Raw genomic sequence first — 20000 nt, forward strand, 5'->3', positions numbered from 1 at the left:
AGAGAGGAGGAGGAAGAGGAGGAGGAGGAGGAGGAGGAGGAGGAGGAAAATAAGAGTGACTATGAGCGAAGCGACTGACTCCTCATGCCTGGCTGATGTTTTTTTTCTTCCTTTTTCATTATTTCGTGCAGTTAATTCTTCTTTAGGCCTAATTGTCTCATTATCTGCGTCACTGTTATCATCGTTACTATTATTCTAACCTTTGCTTTTATTTCTTTCTCTTTCTCTCATTCGTGCACTTAATTCTTTATGTCTAATTATTTCTTTCATTATTTGTCACTATCATCATTATTATTTGTCACTATTATCATCATTATTATTGTTATTCTACTTTTATATGTAACACTTTGAATCACTTTTACTCTCTCTACTCACTATCATCGTCACTACTACTACTTCTTCTACTATTACTACTACCATTACTATCATTATCGTTGCTATTACTTCCCTACTTCTCTATAACACTGCATACCCATCTACGTAACTACCTCCTCCCCTCCAAACATATATCACAAGCGAAGAGAAGAGAAGAGAGCAAGAGTGTGAGCCTTGACGAGGAGGGTGAGACAGGCAGCGGGTGGTGGCAGCAGCGCGTATTATGGCTAAGAGCGGGGCTGTTTTGCACTCCCCTAGACCATAGCAGGTAATGTGTGGCGAGGTGACCCTGGCCCTGAGGCGAGAGTAAGGGCAGGTGTGTGAGGTGCGGGAGGGATGGGGGGGGGGGGGGAGAGAGAGAGAGACGCACTTGGTTGAAGGTGATATGGGACGAAATGGCGGGAAAGTAGTGTAGCTGTTGTGTGATGCTTTTGAGGGAATGTGGAATGATGCGATACGAATAAAAGAACATGAAAAATAAAGCTGATATTATATGTAGATAAGATTTAAGGGTGATAAGAATTAAAAAAATGTTGGTATTGTAGCGAAAAAACAAAAATGGATAAAATAAGAATACAAGCAAGAAAGAAAAGGGAGAATGGAAGAAGAAATAAGATAATACTGTAGAGAAGAAGCAAGAAAGAATACGATGAGAAGGAAAAAAACCCAAGAAAGAAAAGGAAAGAGGAAAGAAGAAATAAAAAGATAGTATTCTAGAGATGAAGGAAGAAAAAATACGTTAAAATAACAGTCAAGAAATTAAAAAAAACAAAACAAAAAAACTAAGGTGAAACTATATCCATTTTGAGAACACGGAAACCTTACGGAAAATTATCTGAATTATCATTGTTATAGGGTTGCTGTTGAATGGATATCTGTGAATATGTATGTTTATAAGAATGCCTGAATGAAAGTACGAGAGAACGTGAGAATGCATGTTATTCACCCACAATCTGATCACGTGCTGGACTTGTGTGGGTGGAGAGGGTGGTGCATGGAGAGACGAAGGAGAGAAAGACTGGAAAGGCGAAAGAGCACAAGGGAAAGAACTGTACGTAGCTGGAGGGCGAAGCGGAGGAGGAGGAGGGAAAAACAATTATGAAACTCTTGCAAAGTGTTTCAGGTTTAGAGATAATGCATCCACTCCACCTTCCACCTCAAGGCCACAGAGCTTCCCCGAAAATGAGAGCTAAAAGTGAATGAGTGAGTGCAAAGTTGTCGATATATGTGTGTGTGTGTGTGTGTGTGTGTGTGTGTGTGTGTGTGTGTGTGTGTGTGTGTGTGTGTGTGTGTGTGTTCTATAAAGGTAAGAAAAGTTTTTCCTAAAAAGACGGAAATGTGGAATGGAGATTGAGTATTGGTGGCAGGCGGAGGACGGGACGGTGCAAGGGCGGGTGATGGAGAAGACTCGCGAGAAAGAAAGAGTGAAGGAACGGAGGAGGCGAAGGAAAAACGGGAGAGATTTTACAGAGGCATTTTTGTGTGTAGGGGAGCAAATAACAGATGATGATGACACACACTCACACACACACACACACACACACAGATGGTTAGCCATTGTTAGTCTCGCTGAACAAATGTCCGAAAATGTATTTTGAGTTATGGGCAGAATGACAGCGCAATAACCCTGTATGGACGTAGACAGATAGACATATAGCTTAAAAAAAAAAAAATAATAATAATAAAAAAAAAAAATATATATATATATATATATATATATATATATAAATATATAAAAAAATATATAAATATATATAAATATAGCCTTGATTGATAGGTACAGATATGAATAGATAAATTGGAGAGAGAGAGAGAGAGAGAGAGAGAGAGAGAGAGAGAGAGAGAGAGAGAGAGAGAGAGAGAGAGAGAGAGAGAGAGAGAGAGAGAGAGAGAGAGAGAGAGAGAGAGAGAGAGAGAGAGAGAGAGAGAGAGAGAGAGAGAGTTAAACATATTTTGCACATCCATCATGGTTAGTCGGGCACACGGCCGCTGTGTCAGTCATCCTCCCCGTGCAACAATATTCTGAGCGACCTTCAAACGACGGGCAAATTAATTTTTAAACTTAAAGCAGAGACTTCATTTTATAAGCTTGACATGCACTCCTTTCATTTCTTCTCCTCAATATACCTCCCCAAACGTCTTACATCCATGGTCATTGAAAGTAAAATACCCCACAGAACCTTTCCAATATTTCCTCGGCGGGGAGCACTTTCTTTCATCTCACGTGTGCCGGGCTTCCCGAGACGCTCTCCTTTGTGAGGCTCAAGCACTCGCACGACTTCCGCCCAATTGGATCAAAAGCGGCGCGGCGAGCCAGGCATCGAAGGCAGGGTTGTGTGGGGCCTCGAGAGTCGCGGAGTCACTAAATGTATGCCTAACCGAAGCGACGCCCACGCACTGATCATTTTTTAAGGGCTGTATTTTAAGACACCATCGCTTCTCACATCGACTATTTCTAAAGGTCAAAGAGGGGATCAATCGGGTCTTCATGAATGTTTTTTTAAGGTTCATGGCACAGAAGAAGGGTCAAACTACCACCAGGGTCATAAAACTACCCCTGGAAAGGCCTACAGCTCCTTCGAAAGCCATGTCAAATATGTGAACTTGGGCGACGAAATGCTTTAAAATACGACCCTTGATTAAAGACTTCCCACTCTTTAGTTTCCATAGATCGGTACTCTTATACGTATCCGCCTCTAACACCAACTACTTCCAAACGCCAAAAAAGGAGATTCATCAGTTTCTCATGAGTGTAGACACGAAAAAAGAATCTGCTACTCCGTCATTCGTCCACTGTCATGAAAGCAAAGCAAAGGAGTGCGTGTGTTACATTCACGGGGCGCGGGACAAAACGCCTCTCTGCCGTCATTTACATAGAAGATAAAAAAAGGAGAAAAGAAAAAATTCCCTTCCACAAAAGTGCGACGACGGGGGGGAAAAAAAAAGTCTGACACAAAAATCTCCTAATATCCGGAACACACTTGCGCTGAGCCGCGTGACAACCTTTCGGATTGGGGCCGTATACATCACAGCGACGGGAGGGGTGCGTAGATCGACCTTCCGGGGGGGTGGGGGGTGGGGTCTTCTTGTTCTTCTTTTGTGGGGAGAGAGGGGGGGGAGGGACTTCTTGCTATTCATCTTGTTCTCTAGTTTTTATTTTTCATTTTCTTCTTTCTTCTAAACTTCCTTTTCTATTACTTCATCTCTTCCTTTTTGTTCTTCTTGTTCTTGTTATTCTTTTCCTTCAGTTCTTCTTTTGTGTGGGGGAGAGGGGGGAGGGACTTTTTGTTATTGCTCTTGTTCACTAATTTTTCTTTTTCATTTTCTTCTTTCTTCTAAACTTCATTTTCTATTACTTCATCTCTTCCTTTTTGTTCTTCTTGTTCTCATTCTTGTTCTCCTTTTTCTTTTTCTTCCCCTTCTTTTTCTTCTTCTTTCTTTTCAGTTCTTTGTTTACTCCTTCTCCTTCTCCTCCTTTTCTTCTTCTCTTCGTTTAGCGTCCTTATTTTCTCTTATGGGGTTGGGCGGGCTATGAGTCTATCCCACTCTTGACGATCGTAAACTCTCTCTCTCTCTCTCTCTCTCTCTCTCTCTCTCTCTCTCTCTGATGTTCACTCTTCTCATGCATACTTCCACACACCGTCTCCAGGTCTTCTTCAGTCTGCCAGCTGGTCTCCTCCCTTCTGCCTCCACCTCCGAAGGTCTTCAGAGTACATGGTCTTCCTCCCTCCTCTTGACGTGCCCATACCACCTTAATTTTTACCTTCTCAGCGCCACACCTCATCACCTCCACCTTTCAGACGCAAGTACAGATGGAATTCAGAAGGACAAATCACAGCAGCGTTGGGAAAGGTAAGGCATATCCACGAGGGAGAGTAAGAGAGGGTTATGAAAGGGGGGGTGAATATAGTTATGATTGATATGAGGGACGAGGGAGGAAAGGTGGGTAGGCAGGAAGGTGTAAAGGAAGGTAAAGACAAATAAGGTAGGTGTATATGGTGGCGGATGATTATTACCAGACAGGAGGGAAGTAATCTATAATGGACACACACACACACACATACACACACACACGCACACATACACGATTAATTTTTCATGCGAAGAATCTGTGCTTGTGGTTCAGGTGATGTATAAGAGAGGAAGGAAGACTGAACAGGAGGAGGAGGAGGAAGAGGAGGAGGAGGAGGAGGAGGAGGAAGAGGAGGAGGAGGAGGAATAACAGATAGTGGGGATGGAGAGCAGCAGCACCAACAGGAAGGAGCTGCGTGGAAAGGGAAGTGAAAGGACGAGGAGGATGAGGAGGAGGAGGGAGGATTGAGAAGAGAGAAAAAACAAAAAAAAACCAACAACCCAGCAGCAGGGGGAGGACGGAGGACTGAGAAGAGCAACCAACACCAGCAGGAAGGAGGGGAAGGAAGAGGAAGAGGAGGGGAGGTGAGGGGGGAGGGGGAGGGGGAGGGGGCGCAACACACACAGGTTTATTGGATTTTTGTGGCGGGTGTGTGAGCTGGGTCGAGCAGGAGGCGCCGGCAGCGTGTCAATAGGCTACTGGTCCTCAGGCGGCTACACGGGGACGAGGAGAAGGATGTGGATGAGGAGGTGGAGTTGGAGGTGGAGGAAGAGCTGGAGGTGGAGGAGGAAGAAGTTCAGGCCCTGGGGAGAGGTTGAGATGTGGAAGACCTGTGATGATGCTGTAGATGAGGATGTTGATAAGCTATATAGACGAAAAAAAAGCGGATGTGGAGGTGGATGCGGAGGTGGAAGTGGAAGGAAAAGTTCAGGTTCTGGGGAGAGGTTGAGATGTGGACGACCTGTGATGATGCTGTAGATGAGGATGTTTATAAGCTATACAGACGAAAAAAAAAGCGGATGTGGAGGTGGAGGCGGAGGTGGAAGTAAAAGGAAACGTTCAGGAGATGTGGAAGACCTATGTGGATGATGACGTTTATAAGCAAGAAAAATAAAAAAAAGAGACGAGGATGTGGACGAGGAGATGGAGCTCGAGGTGGAGATAAAAGTTAAGGTCCTGGGTAAAAGTTGAAGTCTGGAGGAGATGAGTGGATGAGTACGTTTTTTATAAGCTGCACGATGACAAAGAGACGAGGACGAGGAGGTGGAACATATGGAAAACCTGTGTTGATGGTGTGGATGACGATATTTATAAGCTACAAAAGATAAAGACATGTGGATAAGGAGGTGGAATTGGAACTGGAGGTTGAAGTGGAAGAAGAGTTTATGTCCTGATTGAAGGTTGAGATATGGAAGAGCTGTGTGGATGGACTGGATGAGGAGGAGGATGTGGAGGAGGGCGAGGTGAAAGCGGAGATGAGGTGGAGGTAGATGTCCTGGATGGAAGATGTAAACTAGAGGTGGAAGAACGGCGTAGAGGAAGTGGATGGTGACGGACGGAAACGTGGAGGAAGAGGTGGAAGGCCAAGTCTAAATGGAAAAACTATGTATGAGAATTGGTGAAAGGAGGGATGTTTGTTTACGTTTGAAAAGGCTTTAATGTGGGGAAGAGGGGTGAATGGTGTGGAGAGGAGGAGGAGGAGGAGGAGGAGGAGGAGGAGGAGGAGGCGATGGTGGTGGTGGTAGTGGTAGTGTAGGTTGTGGTAGCGTTAGATAGTGGGAAGGTTATGTGAGAAAAAGTAGTAGGGTAGAAAAAACGTTCCATACATAAATAGCTGTGTGTGTGTGTGTGTGTGTGTGTGTGTGTGTATGTGTGTGTGTGTGTGTGTGTGTGTTTTCATGAGAGGAGGAGGAGGAGGAGAAAGAAGAGAGCAAGATACGAAATCAGAGATACAAAGGTTTGAAGACGGAGGAGGAGGAGGAGAGAAAGAAGATAAGGAGGAAGAAGAAAAAGATAAGGGAGAAGAAGAAGAAGAAGAGGATGAGAAGGAGGAAGAGGAGGATGTAAAGGGGTAGGTGAAGGAAAGGAGGAAGGAGGATGAGGATGAAAAAGGGGGCAGTAGAGAAGGAAGGAGCAGGAGGAGACGGCGAGAAGAGGAGGAAAAAAAATGGGGGGGAGGGGTTAAGGGGGGGAGGGGGGGGGGTTGCCAGCAGGAAGAAAACAGGAACACTCATTAGCTCCTCTTGACTGTAATTTAACTTTTCCTAAGGTCATTCGGCGCCTCGAGTTCTTTCTTTCCAACTTGCTTCCTTTTCTCTCTTTAAAATGGCTTTCCTTCACCGATTTTTTTTTCTCTCCCTCTCCTCCAACGCGCCCTCATTTTCTTTTAGTCTTCGTATTCTAATCTTCTCTCTCTCTCTTACTTACGAATTTGATTTCTTGTATTCGTAAATTTAACTTAGAGAGAGAGAGAGAGAGAGAGAGAGAGAGAGAGAGAGAGAGAGAGAGAGAGAGAGAGAGAGAGAGAGAGAGAGAGAGAGAGAGAGAGAGAGAGAGAGAGAGAGAGAGAGAGAGAGAGAGAGAGAGAGAGAGAGAGAGAGAGAGAGAGAGAGAGAAAGGGTGGGAGGCGAAGTATCCCCCCCCTCTCCCCGCCTTCCCCCACCCAGGAATCTGAACTACAAGCGTCTTTGATTAGTTCAATTACTCGTAGGCTTCAGCGTCTGATTAGCTCGCGTCCACGCCATTCCGAGGCCCAGCGATTTTTTGAAGCCTCGAATGCCTCGCGATACGCTGCTCGGGCTCGTCTGCTTTTTTGGGGGGCGTACATACCTGGGTCTCACGTCCTTGCGGCTGGAAATTCAAATAAATGTATTGCAAGATAAGAAATGGCTCTCTCTCGAAGTCGTGAAGTAAAAAATAGACGCTTTGTGGTTAACGTGAAGGCCAGAAGAAGGTCAGTCTGTTAAACGCTGTGGCATATGGCTTAAGAGTGGCAGACTGCATGACGGCTGGTGACTGGGAACAACTACACTGGAAGGTTTGAAATGAAGGTTGTGCAGACTGGGTGAGACATAAGACAGACTTTGTGAGTAATTACATCAGCTAACGGCAAGGAGGTTATGCTTTCGGTGATGTTTGCCAATTTGTCTGTTATAGTGAATTGTAACAGACACTTTTGGTTCCATTTCTGTAGCTTAGTGAGGTCTGACTGTAGGAAATCCGTAGTCAAGGCGTTAATGAGACCTGGTGGAAGGTGTACTATAGCATGGTTGCGCAGAAACTAAAAAAAATTCCTAAAAAAAACAAAAAAATCCCTTAAATTTTGAGAAACGTCCGATAAAAACTGACCAAAGGATAACAAATTAATGAACAAACTAAATGAATGATGGAATACATTTTCAAAGTGTGGTTTTGGCCAATATACCAGAAGATACGTAGTCTTTGAATTTCGGAGTTTAATTGTATGAATGTAATGACTATATAATTAGCATGATCAGAATCCCTGTATTGTCCGTGGCGGAGGCCTAAGCTCTCCAAGGGCCCTTGTTCTTCATGGTTTAATACTTTAATAAGGGCGGGTAAGGCTTTAAACGTTATTTTTATGAGATCTGAAATGGGTCTGTACAAGCCGTAAGCTGAGTAATAAAGGCTTTTGCAACTACGACAAAGGAAGAAAGACAGTGTGAGCAATCCGTCATGTTTTGATTGCTTAATAAGGGTCGTTTAAACTTTAGATTAAGCTTTTTATGAGGTTTGAAACTACTCTCAAAGTTATATAACCTCTGACAAGGAGGATTTTGCAGACACACTGGAAGGTCTGGTCTGCAGGAAAGGTTCATGACTGGAAGAGTTATTCATGAGTAACCGCCAACAGTGACTCGAGAAATAGAGACGGGTGCGGGGTTAAGGGTTTTAGGAAGAAATGTTTAAGTAATGTCAGCAGGGTCTAGAGATTACATAGGAAGAGGACAGTGAAAGGAAAATAAGACACCCAGTATATTGAAATATTATCTTTTTAGACTTAACGTATCTTAGAGACGAGGAACAAGTAGGAAAAAGGCGAGAAGGTAAAGGATGTGAGAGAAAGAAATGGTAAAGCAATGTCAAATAACAGGTGTCAACAACCTCTTAAGCCATATGTTGCTTAAAAAAAAAAAAAAAAAAAACTTAACAACTGCCTATAGCGCCGGGAGGTTCTCTTGAGGGGTCTCTTGGACGACCGTAACCCGTTTCTGGCGCGGGCGAGTTTTATTTATAGTGGGTCTGTTGGGGGTTAGTTCATGAGGAAAGGGTAGGGAAGGGTGTGAAAATAGTCAACAGTGAAACAGAACGAACCAGCAGGAATCAACTCCACGGGGGGGATACGCTGTGCCCGCTGTACATGGAAGGGCGGGGTGGGTGGGCGTGAGGTCTGTTAAGGGGCTGTGGGGAAGGGGAAGGCAAGGAGGAGTGCTGGGGAGTCTCAGGGGCAGTGGGGAGGCTCACCGGGGGCACCCAATTACGGACTTAGGCAACTGTGCTCCCCTGCGGCTCATCTCCCCAAGACATAGGCCGCCGACCCTTAGCCTCACCTCGCCCTGGTTATCATTTATATATTTTTCTTTTCCTCATGGTCTCCCCGCCCCACCCAGCCCCGCCCCAGAATCCTAACTGTTGCCCCACCTAAAGATTCCTCTCCTCGCTCCTTCAGCCACTGCCCCAGGATATTGTGGGTGAGAGGAAATGTCGCGCCAAGAAACACACACACACACACACACACACACACACACACACCATTTTCATCGCGCTTTCATTCATGTCGTTGTCCCTGTTCACTTTGCAAAGAATCAGTACGAATTAATATTTCAAACCACGACCTCGCTTTTGGCATGGACGGGGGTAATGTTAATGTAGACCAGCTATGAAGAAGGCCAACACAAACAGACACTCAATTTGTGTATGCTACAACTAGAGAAAAGCTCAAAAGGATGGGGCTAACCTAAGAACTAAGGAAATAAAGAAAAAAAGATGGCACAGTGGTGAAGAGAGAACAGAGGAAAATAGGGTAGGCACTTTAGGTAAGAGAAAATAAAAAGGGAGGAAGAATTATGACATTGTAGGTAAGAGAAAAAGAGAAAAAAAAGTTGGCGCAGTAAGTAAAAACAACAACAACAGACAAAAAAGGATGACACAGTAAGTACGAGAAAAGAAAAACAGAAAAAAATGGTCCTATACGTGAGATAAAAAACGGAGAAAAAGAGAAAAAAAGTTGGCGCAGTAAGTAAAAACAACAACAACAACAACAGACAAAAAAGGATGAAACAGGAAGCAGGAGAAAAGAAAAACAGAAAAAAATGGTCCTATACGTGAAATAAAAAACGGAGAAAAAGAGAAAAAGAGATGACACATTAGTAAGAGAAACAAACAAAAGAGAGATGACAAAATAGGTACGAAAGACAAACAGGAAAAAAGGAAAATAAAAAAACTGTTGATAAGAGAATTCCACACGTTAGGAAAGAGAAGTAGGGACAAAACAACAACATAAACAGAGGCACTCACAGGCGAAGTAGATGCCGGCGGCAGCTCCGAGGGAGACGAAGAGCACGGCGAGGACCAGACAGACGCACCACCGCCTCGAGCACCCCCGCCCGCTGCTGAAGAGGTCTGAGTCGCCCATGCTGCCCGACCTGATGCACGGCACGCCCACGCCCACCGTCTTCTGCAGGGGGAGGAAAGAGGAGGCGTTGAGGCACACGTTGTATTTCCTCCGAGCGAAGGGTCAAGACACCTTTCCATCCTGATTTGACAGTCTTTCGAATATTCTTGCTATTAACTATTTGCAGAAGGTAGTCTTTTTTTTGTTTATTCTTTATTTTGGCTTTGAGCTGACTCCTTTGCTGAAAGAAATAGCGACTGAGCATGTGGAGTTAACACGAATTTGGCAAAAAAGCATTATAAGTATGAAATGAAAAGGGGAAAAGGGGAGCAAACATTATAGGAGGAAACCGTTTTAAATATATTACATACACACGCACACCCACCCACACATGTACGAATTTAAGAAGTTGTATGATAAAGTGATATAACTGTTTCTTGACACACACACAAAAAAGTCAGAGAACGCAACCACCATTTTATATTTCCAGAGCTACTTTCGATCACCCCCCCCCAAAAAAAAAAAAAAAAAAAAAAAAACATTGAAATAAAGTTAATAAATAAATGCTTATAAGAAAAACAAATAAAAACAACAACAACAACGCACGAGGAGAAGAAGACGAAAAGTGTAATAAAAGGAGAACTTCTGCAACGCTTTTTCGCAATGAAGAAACCGAGATAAATAAATAAGAGAGAGAGAGAGAGAGAGAGAGAGAGAGAGAGAGAGAGAGAGAGAGAGAGAGAGAGAGAGAGAGAGAGAGAGAGAGAGAGAGAGAGAGAGAGAGAGAGAGAGAGAGAGAGAGAGAGAGAGAGAGAGAGAGAGAGAGAGAGAGAGCACAGCCTCCCACTGAAACATGATATAACCTGCATCTTTCACTCCCACCGAAATAAGGTAAAACAAAACGTACACACATACACACAACAACAACAAGAACAACAACAACAACCAGCCACACAGCCACACCCGGGCCCTCATCACACCAAATCCACCCCTCCCCCCACCACCACCACCACCTTCCCCTCGCTCGCTCGCCCCAGGGTTTGTCACGACCACATTAATAACCCACGTGCAATTGATTCTGCGCTAATGATATAATTTAATAACATGTTCCCCTCAACCGGTCACCACCACCACCACCACCCGTGCCTGGTTGTAATTTATGAGACCCACACCACCTTGCATCGCCCGCCCACCCGTCCGCCAGCCAGCCAGCCAGCCACTCAGCCATCCAGTCAGCCAACCGCTCAGCCACTCAGCCAGCCAGCTCAACCTTCGTATCCACATCGCGTCCAGGGTTCATACTTGTTAGGGTCGTGCTTAAAACTGGGAAAATTACATGTCGGAAACTTGGCTGGATAGGACGGGTGGAAGGATGGGGAGGGAGGGAGGAAGGGAGACGTAAGGGGTGGTGGAATGCAGGACCGTGGCGTGTGGTGTAGGAATGGAATGTGAGGGAGTGAGGGGGTGAGGAGTGGGGTGCTTGTGGGGGTGAGTGGAGGAAGGGAAGTGGTGATGAGTGAGAGGCATACAAGGGTCGAGATGGGTTTGAGTAATGGGACGAAGTGTAGTGGTGTGAGGAGATGGAGCGAGGACGATGGATGTTGGTGGATGAGTGGATGCATGAGGGACTTAAACGGTTCGAGATGGGTTAGAATCCTTGGGGGGAGAAGTTATCAGTAATGCAATAAGACGGAGGGTAGTGGTGTGAGGGGGTGCAAAGTGAGAACGAGGGATGTGAGAGACCAGATACGCAAGGGGGACATCTATAGGAGGTGAGAGCTGTTGAGGATGCTGGGAGAAGGTGATGAAGAATGAAGGATAAGGTGATGCAGGTAGGCTGAAGAATGAGGTAGTGTCTTCAGAGGATAAGGGATGCTGAAAGATGTCAAAAGGAGGAGAGAGGTGTTGAGAATGCTAGGAAAAGACAGGTAAGGAGAAGGTGATTAAACATGAAGGATGAGGTGATGTAGGTAGACTGAAGAATGAGGTAGTGTCTTCAGAGGATAAGGGATGCTGAAAGATATCAAAAGGAGGTAATAGGTGTTGAGGATGCTAGGAAAAGACAATTAAGGGGACGGTGATGAAGAATGAGGTGATGTACATACATAGGATAGGGGCTTCTGGGGATGTCTTTATGGGAGGTGAGGGCTGTTTATAAAGCTCTGTGAAAGGGGCGGTGCACGGGAGAGCCTGAAGGAGGAGGTGGCAGTCTTCATGAAGGGATGTCTCTGTAGTAGGTGAAGGATGTTGAGGATGCTGCAAGGGGACGGTACTGGGAGATGACTCAACGGAAGGAAGAGCTGCCGGGAAGGGTCTGTCTGTCTGCCTGTGTGTCTAAGAGCTGCCGGGAAGGGTCTGTCTGTCTGCCTGTGTGTTTAAGAGCTGCCGGGGAGGGTCTGTCTGTCTGCCTGTGTGTCTAAGAGCTGCCGGGGAGGGTCTGTCTGTCTACCTGTGTGTCTAAGAGCTGCCGGGGAGGGTCTTTCTGTCTACCTGTGTGTCTAAGAGCTGCCGGGGAGGGTCTTTCTGTCTACCTGTGTGTCTAAGAGCTGCCGGGGAGGGTCTGTCTGTCTACCTGTGTGTCTAAGAGCTGCCGGGGAGGGTCTGTCTGTCTGCCTGTGTGTCTAAGAGCTGCCGGGGAGAGTCTGTCTGTCTGCCTGTGTGTCTGTCTGGAGGGGTGAGCGTGACCGTGTAGTTGTAGGTCAGGAGACAGCCCAGAGCCCGCCAGCTTTCCCCAACGTCCCTACGGCTGACTTCCGCGGCAGGGGATAACCGCACCTCAACTTTAACGTGGCTGTGGCTTACCATTGCCTTCCCCTAGCTACTGCCCCTTCCCATGCCCCCCCTTACCCCCATTGCTGTTCCGGACACACACACACACACACACGCACACACAACGCTTCCCCCCACCCTCACCCACACTGCAGCCTCCCTTGTCCTTTCCTCCATCTCCTCCTCCTTCTCCTTGCTCTTGACTTTACTCCTTCAACTCTACATAAGTACTTCCCTTGACATCCGGAGCATCAAGGAAAAGAAAGGGGCGGAAGGATCAGGGTCTTAGGGGCGAGGCGTTTAAGGGAGGAGCTGGGAGGAGGGAGAGGGAAGGGAGGAGGAGTTAATGGGGGGAAGGAAAGGGAGGGGGTGGGTGGGAGGAGTGTGTGCCTGGCGGTGGAGAAGGAGATGGAAGGAGAGCAGGGACGTGCCTTCCGCGAGATAAGCCTCGAGACATGCATAATCAGATGGTGGTGATGCTGCAAGACACACACACACACACACACACACACACACACACACACACACACACACACAGGAGCCAGCCGCGTTTTCTTCTTCTTCCTCCTCCTCCTCGCGGGCCAAATTAATAATTAGGCATAGTGGAAGCGAAGGGGAGAAGCGTATGGGAAAGGAGATGGAAGAGGAGAAGGAGGAGGAGGTGGGAAAAAGGAGAAGAAAAAGAAAGAAGACAAAAAAAGTAAGAAAATTAAAAAAAGAAAATGAGGATAAGAAGGAAAGGAAAACGAAGAAAAGCACAAAAGAAGATAAAAACAACAGAAAAAACAAGGACGATAAAAGTGGAGGAGAAGGAAGAAAAAGTTGAAGAAAGGGGAGGAGGAGGAGGAAGAAAAAAAACAAGACGAAACAAAAGAAAAAGAAAAGGAAAAACAAAGGAAAAAAAAGAAGAGGTGAAATTAAAAGAGGAGAAAAGGATGATTAGAAGGAGGTAGATGGAAGGGAAGAGGAGGACAATAATAACAATAATGGCCTTAATGTCTTTTAAAATGGGAATGTTGCAACCTGAGTGTGTGTTGGTGCGTGCGTGTGTGTGGAGGTAAACGAAAGCAATTTTGAGGCCACACTGAGACGGGTAAACATAAGTGCGAGGCGAACATGAGCATGGATGGGAGGGATGGGAAGGAAAGGGGAGGGAAGGGAAGGGGAGGGAAGAGAAGGGAAGGGATGGGAAGGAAAAGGGAGGGAAGGGACGGGGAGGGAAGAGAAGGGAGGGGATGGGATGGGAAGGGAAGAGTTGAGAATGATAGAGAATTGAAAGGAAGGATTGAGAAGGGAAACTAAGGGATGGGAAGGGAAAAGAAGAATAAAGAAGGGAAGGGAAAAGCTTAGAAGGGAAATGAAGGGAAGGGAAGAAAAGGGAAGGAATGGGAAGGAAAAGGGAGGGAAGGGAAGGGATGGGATGGGATGGGATGGGATGGGAAGGAAAGGGAAGGGTTGAGAATGATGAGCGTCTTGCATGAATTTCAGAAACGAGCAACTGTCCAGAAAGGATTCGATTCCCCTCTGTCCTTCCTCCCTCCTTATTATCCCTCTTCAAGCCGTTCGTGGGAGGGATTCTAATAGTGTGGAGGTGTAAGGTAAGGTGGCAGTGAGGTGTGGGTGAGAGGTTTCAATCCCCCTTTCCACCCCATTCTAATATTCCTCCAGATAGATTATGTGTATACGATGAAGAATGAAAAGTGCAAATGGAAAAAGGAGAAAGCGTGTAAAAGATGGAAAGAGATAGCAAGGGGAAAGGAATAGGGGAAGGGAAGGGGAAATAGGAGGCAGATAAGAAATGAGTCTAACGTGGTGCAGTGACATTAGGAAGACCACAGATGAAAATTTATTAAAGAAGACGAGAGGAAGGATAAGAGAAGAACAAGGAGACAGAATACGAACAACCACACTAATAAAATAAACGTTGATGAAACACGCAGAAAAAGTAGAGAAGAAAGAAGAGTAGCAGGATCGAACAGAAGCAGTGAAGGTGGTAGTAGTAGGAATAGCAGTTGTGATTGGAGTCTATACACAAGCGCTAACACTACAGTAATACCGGCTGGCGATGTGACTGTTGAAGCATTACGAGCTCTACTTGTTACAGGTTGCAGGTGCAGTAGTCATGAGGTGATGGGTTGAGCAGTTACAGAGACTGAGGAGTGAGGAAACGAGCTATTTAGAAGCACAGAGGGAGCTATACTATTATTATTATTATTATTATTATTATTATTATTATTATTATTATGACACGAAAGGCGGTATGAAAAACATAGAGGGAGATATATCATTTATATAGACAGACACAAACAGAGGAGGACTATTTAACAGAAAAGAGTGACTAGTGAACGGCAGACAATCACTAGTGAACGGGAAAGAGCGGCTAGTGAACGGCAAAGAAACGAGTAGTGAACGACAAAGAGCGGCTAGTGAACGACAAAGAACGAGAAGTGAACGGCAAAGAGCGGTTAGTGAACGGCAAATAACGAAAAGTGAACGGCAAAGAGCGGCTAGTGAACGACAAAGAACGAGTAATGAACGGCAAAGAGCGGCTAGTGAGCGGCAAAGATCTCTGGCTAGTGAACGGCAAAGAACGACTAGTGAACGACAAAGAACGAGTAGTGAACGGCAAAGAGTGACTAGTGAACGGCAGAAAATCGCTAGTGAACGGCATAGAGCGGCTAGTGAACGGCAAAGGGCAACCTGTGAAAGGCTTGCAGCGGTACACAAGCAACTACAGTGATTGATCGAGGTGCATTGCTGGAAGCTAACCACCGTCATTCCATCGTCACATAAATTGCACTCCCCCGTCCAATCAATACGAGTGTTTACAGCATGGTGGTAGTAGTAGTAGTAGTAGTCGTAGTAGTAGAAGTAGTAGCAATAGTAGTGGCAGAAGTAGTAGTAACAGTATAAGTAGGAGTAGTAACAGTAGTAGTAGTAGTAGTAGTAGTAGTAGTAGTAGTAGTTGCAGCAACATTAATAAAAATAAGAAAAATAATACGATGAAGAATGGTAATAAAACAACAAAATAACAAAGAAAAACAACAGCAAACAACAAAAACAACGAGAGAGAGAGAGAGAGAGAGAGAGAGAGAGAGAGAGAGAGAGAGAGAGAGAGAGAGAGAGAGAGAGAGAGAGAGAGAGAGAGAGAGAGAGAGAGAGAGAGAGAGAGAGAGAGAGAGAGAGAGAGAGAGAGAGAGAGAGAGAGAGAGAGAGAGAGAGAGAGAGAGAGAGAGAGAGAGAGAGAGAGAGAGAGAGAGAGAGAGAGAGAGAGAGAGATGAGAGAGATAGAGATTAGAGGAGGAGAGGAGGAGGAGGAGGAGGAGGAGGAGGAGGAGGAGGAGGAGGAAATATGAAGCCAGAACGAAATACCGACAGGTGGCTAGAGGAATGCAACACACACACACACACACACACACACAAACACACACATACAGGTCAGTTCGTAAATGTATTTTTCTTATTACTCGCAGATTTGTCGTTTTCTGCGTGAGATTTTTGTAGACGTGTGTGTGTGTGTGTGTGTGTGTGTGTGTGTGTGTGTGTAAGGCAAGCAATTTTGAAACCACAGTCAGTTGGAGAAATATAAAAATGACCGTAGTGGTGTAAGAATGATAAGAATAATATAATAAAACTACTACTACTACTACTATTACTACTACTACTACTATTACTACTACTACTACTACTACCACTACTGCTGCAACAATTTCTTTCCTTGCTATTGTAATTCGTATCAGCCTGGTCATTGTTGCGGCGGCGGGCGTTGCGAAACCTCATTGTCATTCCCTTTATTATCTCTCCCGCGCGTTCTTATAAACTTTTCAATGGAACAAAAAATGAAAACAAGGTGAGTGGACGTGAATGCTTAAAGTTGAAACAATGAAAACCAACGGAGGAGGAGGAGGGGGAGGGGGGGGAGGAGGAGGGAGGGGAGGAAGAGGAGGCGGAGGAGGAGGAGGTGGAGAAAGGAAAAAAGGAAGTCGCAGAGGTTCAACACAGAATTACGTTAGAAAATAAATAATGATGAAGTTTGCTAAGGGTTAGTCTCTCTTCCGGAAAACGCAATGAAACAGATGAAACAAAACATGAAGCTCTTTTTTTTCTTCTTTCATATTCGCTCAACAAATCAACACGGCAAGAATTAAATCCCTTCTACTTTAGCTTCCAAGAAAACACCACCACCAGCACCACCACCACCAACAACAACAACAAGAACAACAAAACCTCGAGCCCACGACAACCACAGAGCGCACCAATTAGTCTGTCTAACTCTATGGGTGGACAAATTACCCCCTCAGCTATTATCCCAAGACGAAGTAGTAAAGTTGGGGACGCAAATGAGGAGCACAACAACACGGCTCTTCCTCGCCGCCAGATCCATCGCCTACAACCTCCGTGTGTCCTGAAGAATAATGTGCGTTGTTAATCTCCTCCTTTGTAACGGGCGCTGTGTGCTGTTAATGTGGAAAATCTCGTCTTCTCAAGGTGTTTTAGTTTCATTCGCTTCAGCAAATCCTACAACCTACACCTCCGTCTGTCATGAAGAATAATTTTTAACGTGTGTTTCTTCTCAGCTTTGAACTGTTAATGTTTAAAATCTCAAATCTGCTTTTTTTTTTTTTATTCCTCTCTCCAGCCGTATCTTTTTTTTTTTTTGTTTATTTCAGGAGATTCATCGCGTGCAACTTCCGTCTGTCTTGAAGAATAATTTCTGAGATTATATTTTGTCCTAGAACAGGAGGTTTAATGTGGAAAGAGCTCTATTTTCTTCTTTATTATACTTTCAAGGTGTAAACATTTTTGTGTGTGTATTTTTTATGATTCCTCGCGTACAACTTCCGTCTGTCTTGAAGAATAATTTCTGAGTTTATATTTTCTTTTAGAACAGAAGATTTAATGTGGAATGACCTCAATTATCTTCTTTATTAATACTCTCAAGCTGTAAACATATTTTTTTTTTGTATTTTAGATGATCCTGCGCATAAAACTTCCGTCTGTCTTGAAGAACAATTTGCGTTGTTCATCTCCTTTTGTAATGGGGATGTGAGCTGTTACTGTGGAAAATCTCAGTCTTTTCTTTATTCACATTCTCAAGCTGTAAGCATTTTTTTTTCATTCAGTAGATCCATCGCGTACAACTTCCGTCGGTCTTGGAGAATAAACTGCATTGTTCATATTCTCTTGGGACGGGAGGTGAGCGTTGTTGAGCGTGTCAGTTTTTTTTTTCATTCTTTTCTCAAGGCGTAGAATTCAACGTTGCCAGATTGTCGTACTCAGCCGCTTATATTTACCGACTTCCGATCCCAAAAAACTGTCTCCTGGGGCTCCAATAACGACATTCATTGAGCGTGTCAGTTTTTTTTCTTTTCCATTCTTTTCTCAAGGCGTAGAATTCAACGTTGCCAGATTATCGTACTCATCCGCTTATATTTACCGACTTCCGACCCAAAAACTGCCTCCTGGGGCTCCAATAACGAGATTTACTTATAGTTATCGTTAAAATGGTTAATTCCTGATGTATCTTGGCAATAATTATGCGTCAGAAACCGGTAAATACTAAGCTCTGAGTACGATAATCTGACAACGGTGCTATACTATTTATTTCTCATTTCAGATCCATTTTCTACAACTTCGGTCTGTTTTGGAGAATAATCTGCGTTATTTACTTCCTATAAGAACGGAAGGTGAATGTTTTATTAAGTCAATCTTTTATCTTTTCCTTTGTTTCCCTCAAGCTGTAGATATCATTTATTTTTCATTTCTCCAGATATATACATTGCCCATAACTTTCGTCTGTCTTGAAGAATAATTATATAATCAGCGTCGTTTATTTGCTCTCTGTGCGTGCTGTTAATACGAAAAATCTTTTACTTTCCATAATTTTCTCAAGTTGAACGTATATATAATTTTTCGTCGTTTTAATTTCAGTTTTTTTTTTTACTTTTTCCCTTCCCTGTGAGAACGTTCCGCACTTTGGCTTAAAATCGTGTGGAAGAATTTTGCCTCATTCATCAGTGGGGACGGATGGATCATTAGCTGGTCTGGCAGATGTCTCTTGAATTGAAAAAAAAATCTTTCCTCTCCTTTGAGATACGAGAGGTACCCAGCGGACTTTTCTCTTGTTCTTGCTGCTTAAAAAGTCTTGTTTGTGTTCTTTTTTTATATGAGCTCACCCAACAACTTTAAGGTTTTCTGTATTTGTCCATAATAAGCTGCATCGTTAGGAAGATCAGGAGTCGCCTAGCAGTACCTGGCTGAGTGGACGTCCCCGAGAGAGTTTGAGGAAGGTCCAAAGAGGCACAGAACATAGACTCTTTTCTCCGCTTCCGAGAAAATTCATTGAAAGCCAACTGTGCTCTTTGTCCTCCCTTCCTTCCCTCATCTCTTTATGTCTGCCTGTCTCTGCCCCCTTCTCTCTTTCTGTCTGTCTGTTTCCGCTTCATTCTGTCTTTGAGTGCCTGTACCTGTCAGTTTGTAAGTAAATTAGTCTATCTCATTCTGTCTTTGAGTGCCTGTACCTGTCATTTCGTAAGTAAATTAGTTTATCTCATTCTGTCTTTAAGTGCCAGTACCTGTCAGTTTGTAAGTAAATTAGTCTATCTCATTCTGTCTTTGAGTGCCTGTACCTGTCATTTCGTAAGTAAATTAGTTTATCTCATTCTGTCTTTGAGTGCCTGTATCTGTCAGTTTGTAAGTAAATTAGTCTGTCTATCTCATTCTGTCTTTGAGTGCCTGTACCTGTCAGTTTGTATGTAAATCAGTCTGTCTATCTCATTCCGTCTTTCTTATGTTAATCAGTTTAGTCAGTCAACCAGCAAATCTGCCTGCCTGTCTGTCTGCTGTATCAGTAATTCCCCTTGTTCAGTCTATCTATTTTATTTTTTTCTATCTAAATTTCTATCTCTTCGTTACATTTATCAACTGCTTCTACTCTAGCGATGTTTGTACGGTACTAGTTTATTATTTATGCCCTTATCCTGACGTAACCTACAAGACGGTGTTTATTTTTTACTTTCTCCGACTGAACATCGATTCTTCATGTTTTCAACTTCATAGCGTCGTGGAAATACATACAAAAGGATCATACGTTTCTTAGGAGACCCGCCTCACGTTGTTTATTTTTATTCTCCTTCTTCAAATATTGTCCGAGGAAAGAAGACTCAGCTCCGTACTTCAACACTGAGACAATTTTTTTCGTGTTTTGCTGGTGGGTCGAGGGCTTTAAATAAATATTCCTCTTTCATCTAAAAAAAAATATATAAACGACCCGATACATTTTGAAAGTGCCTAAAATGTGGAAGAAAATTTCTGTTCTTCAAAGTTAACCGGAGTGAACGAATTCCCTCCCCCCCCCCCAAAAAAAAA

The 20000-nt window shown here is 44.2% G+C and overlaps 1 protein-coding gene across 2 annotated transcripts in view; it reads right to left on the reverse strand.

Annotated features, from left to right (window-relative positions):
* LOC127006071 (atrial natriuretic peptide-converting enzyme-like) overlaps positions 1-20000 on the reverse strand; it is a 181276-nt gene that overhangs the window by 76997 nt on the left and 84279 nt on the right. For both annotated transcript variants that reach the window (XM_050875564.1, XM_050875555.1), the window contains exon 2: positions 9767-9926. In XM_050875564.1, coding sequence (XP_050731521.1) covers positions 9767-9926 — 160 coding nt within the window. The remainder of the gene's footprint in view (positions 1-9766; positions 9927-20000) is intronic.

This window comes from Eriocheir sinensis, chromosome 3, assembly GCF_024679095.1.
Source record: "Eriocheir sinensis breed Jianghai 21 chromosome 3, ASM2467909v1, whole genome shotgun sequence".
In the NCBI taxonomy this organism is placed as follows: Eukaryota; Metazoa; Arthropoda; class Malacostraca; order Decapoda; family Varunidae; genus Eriocheir; species Eriocheir sinensis.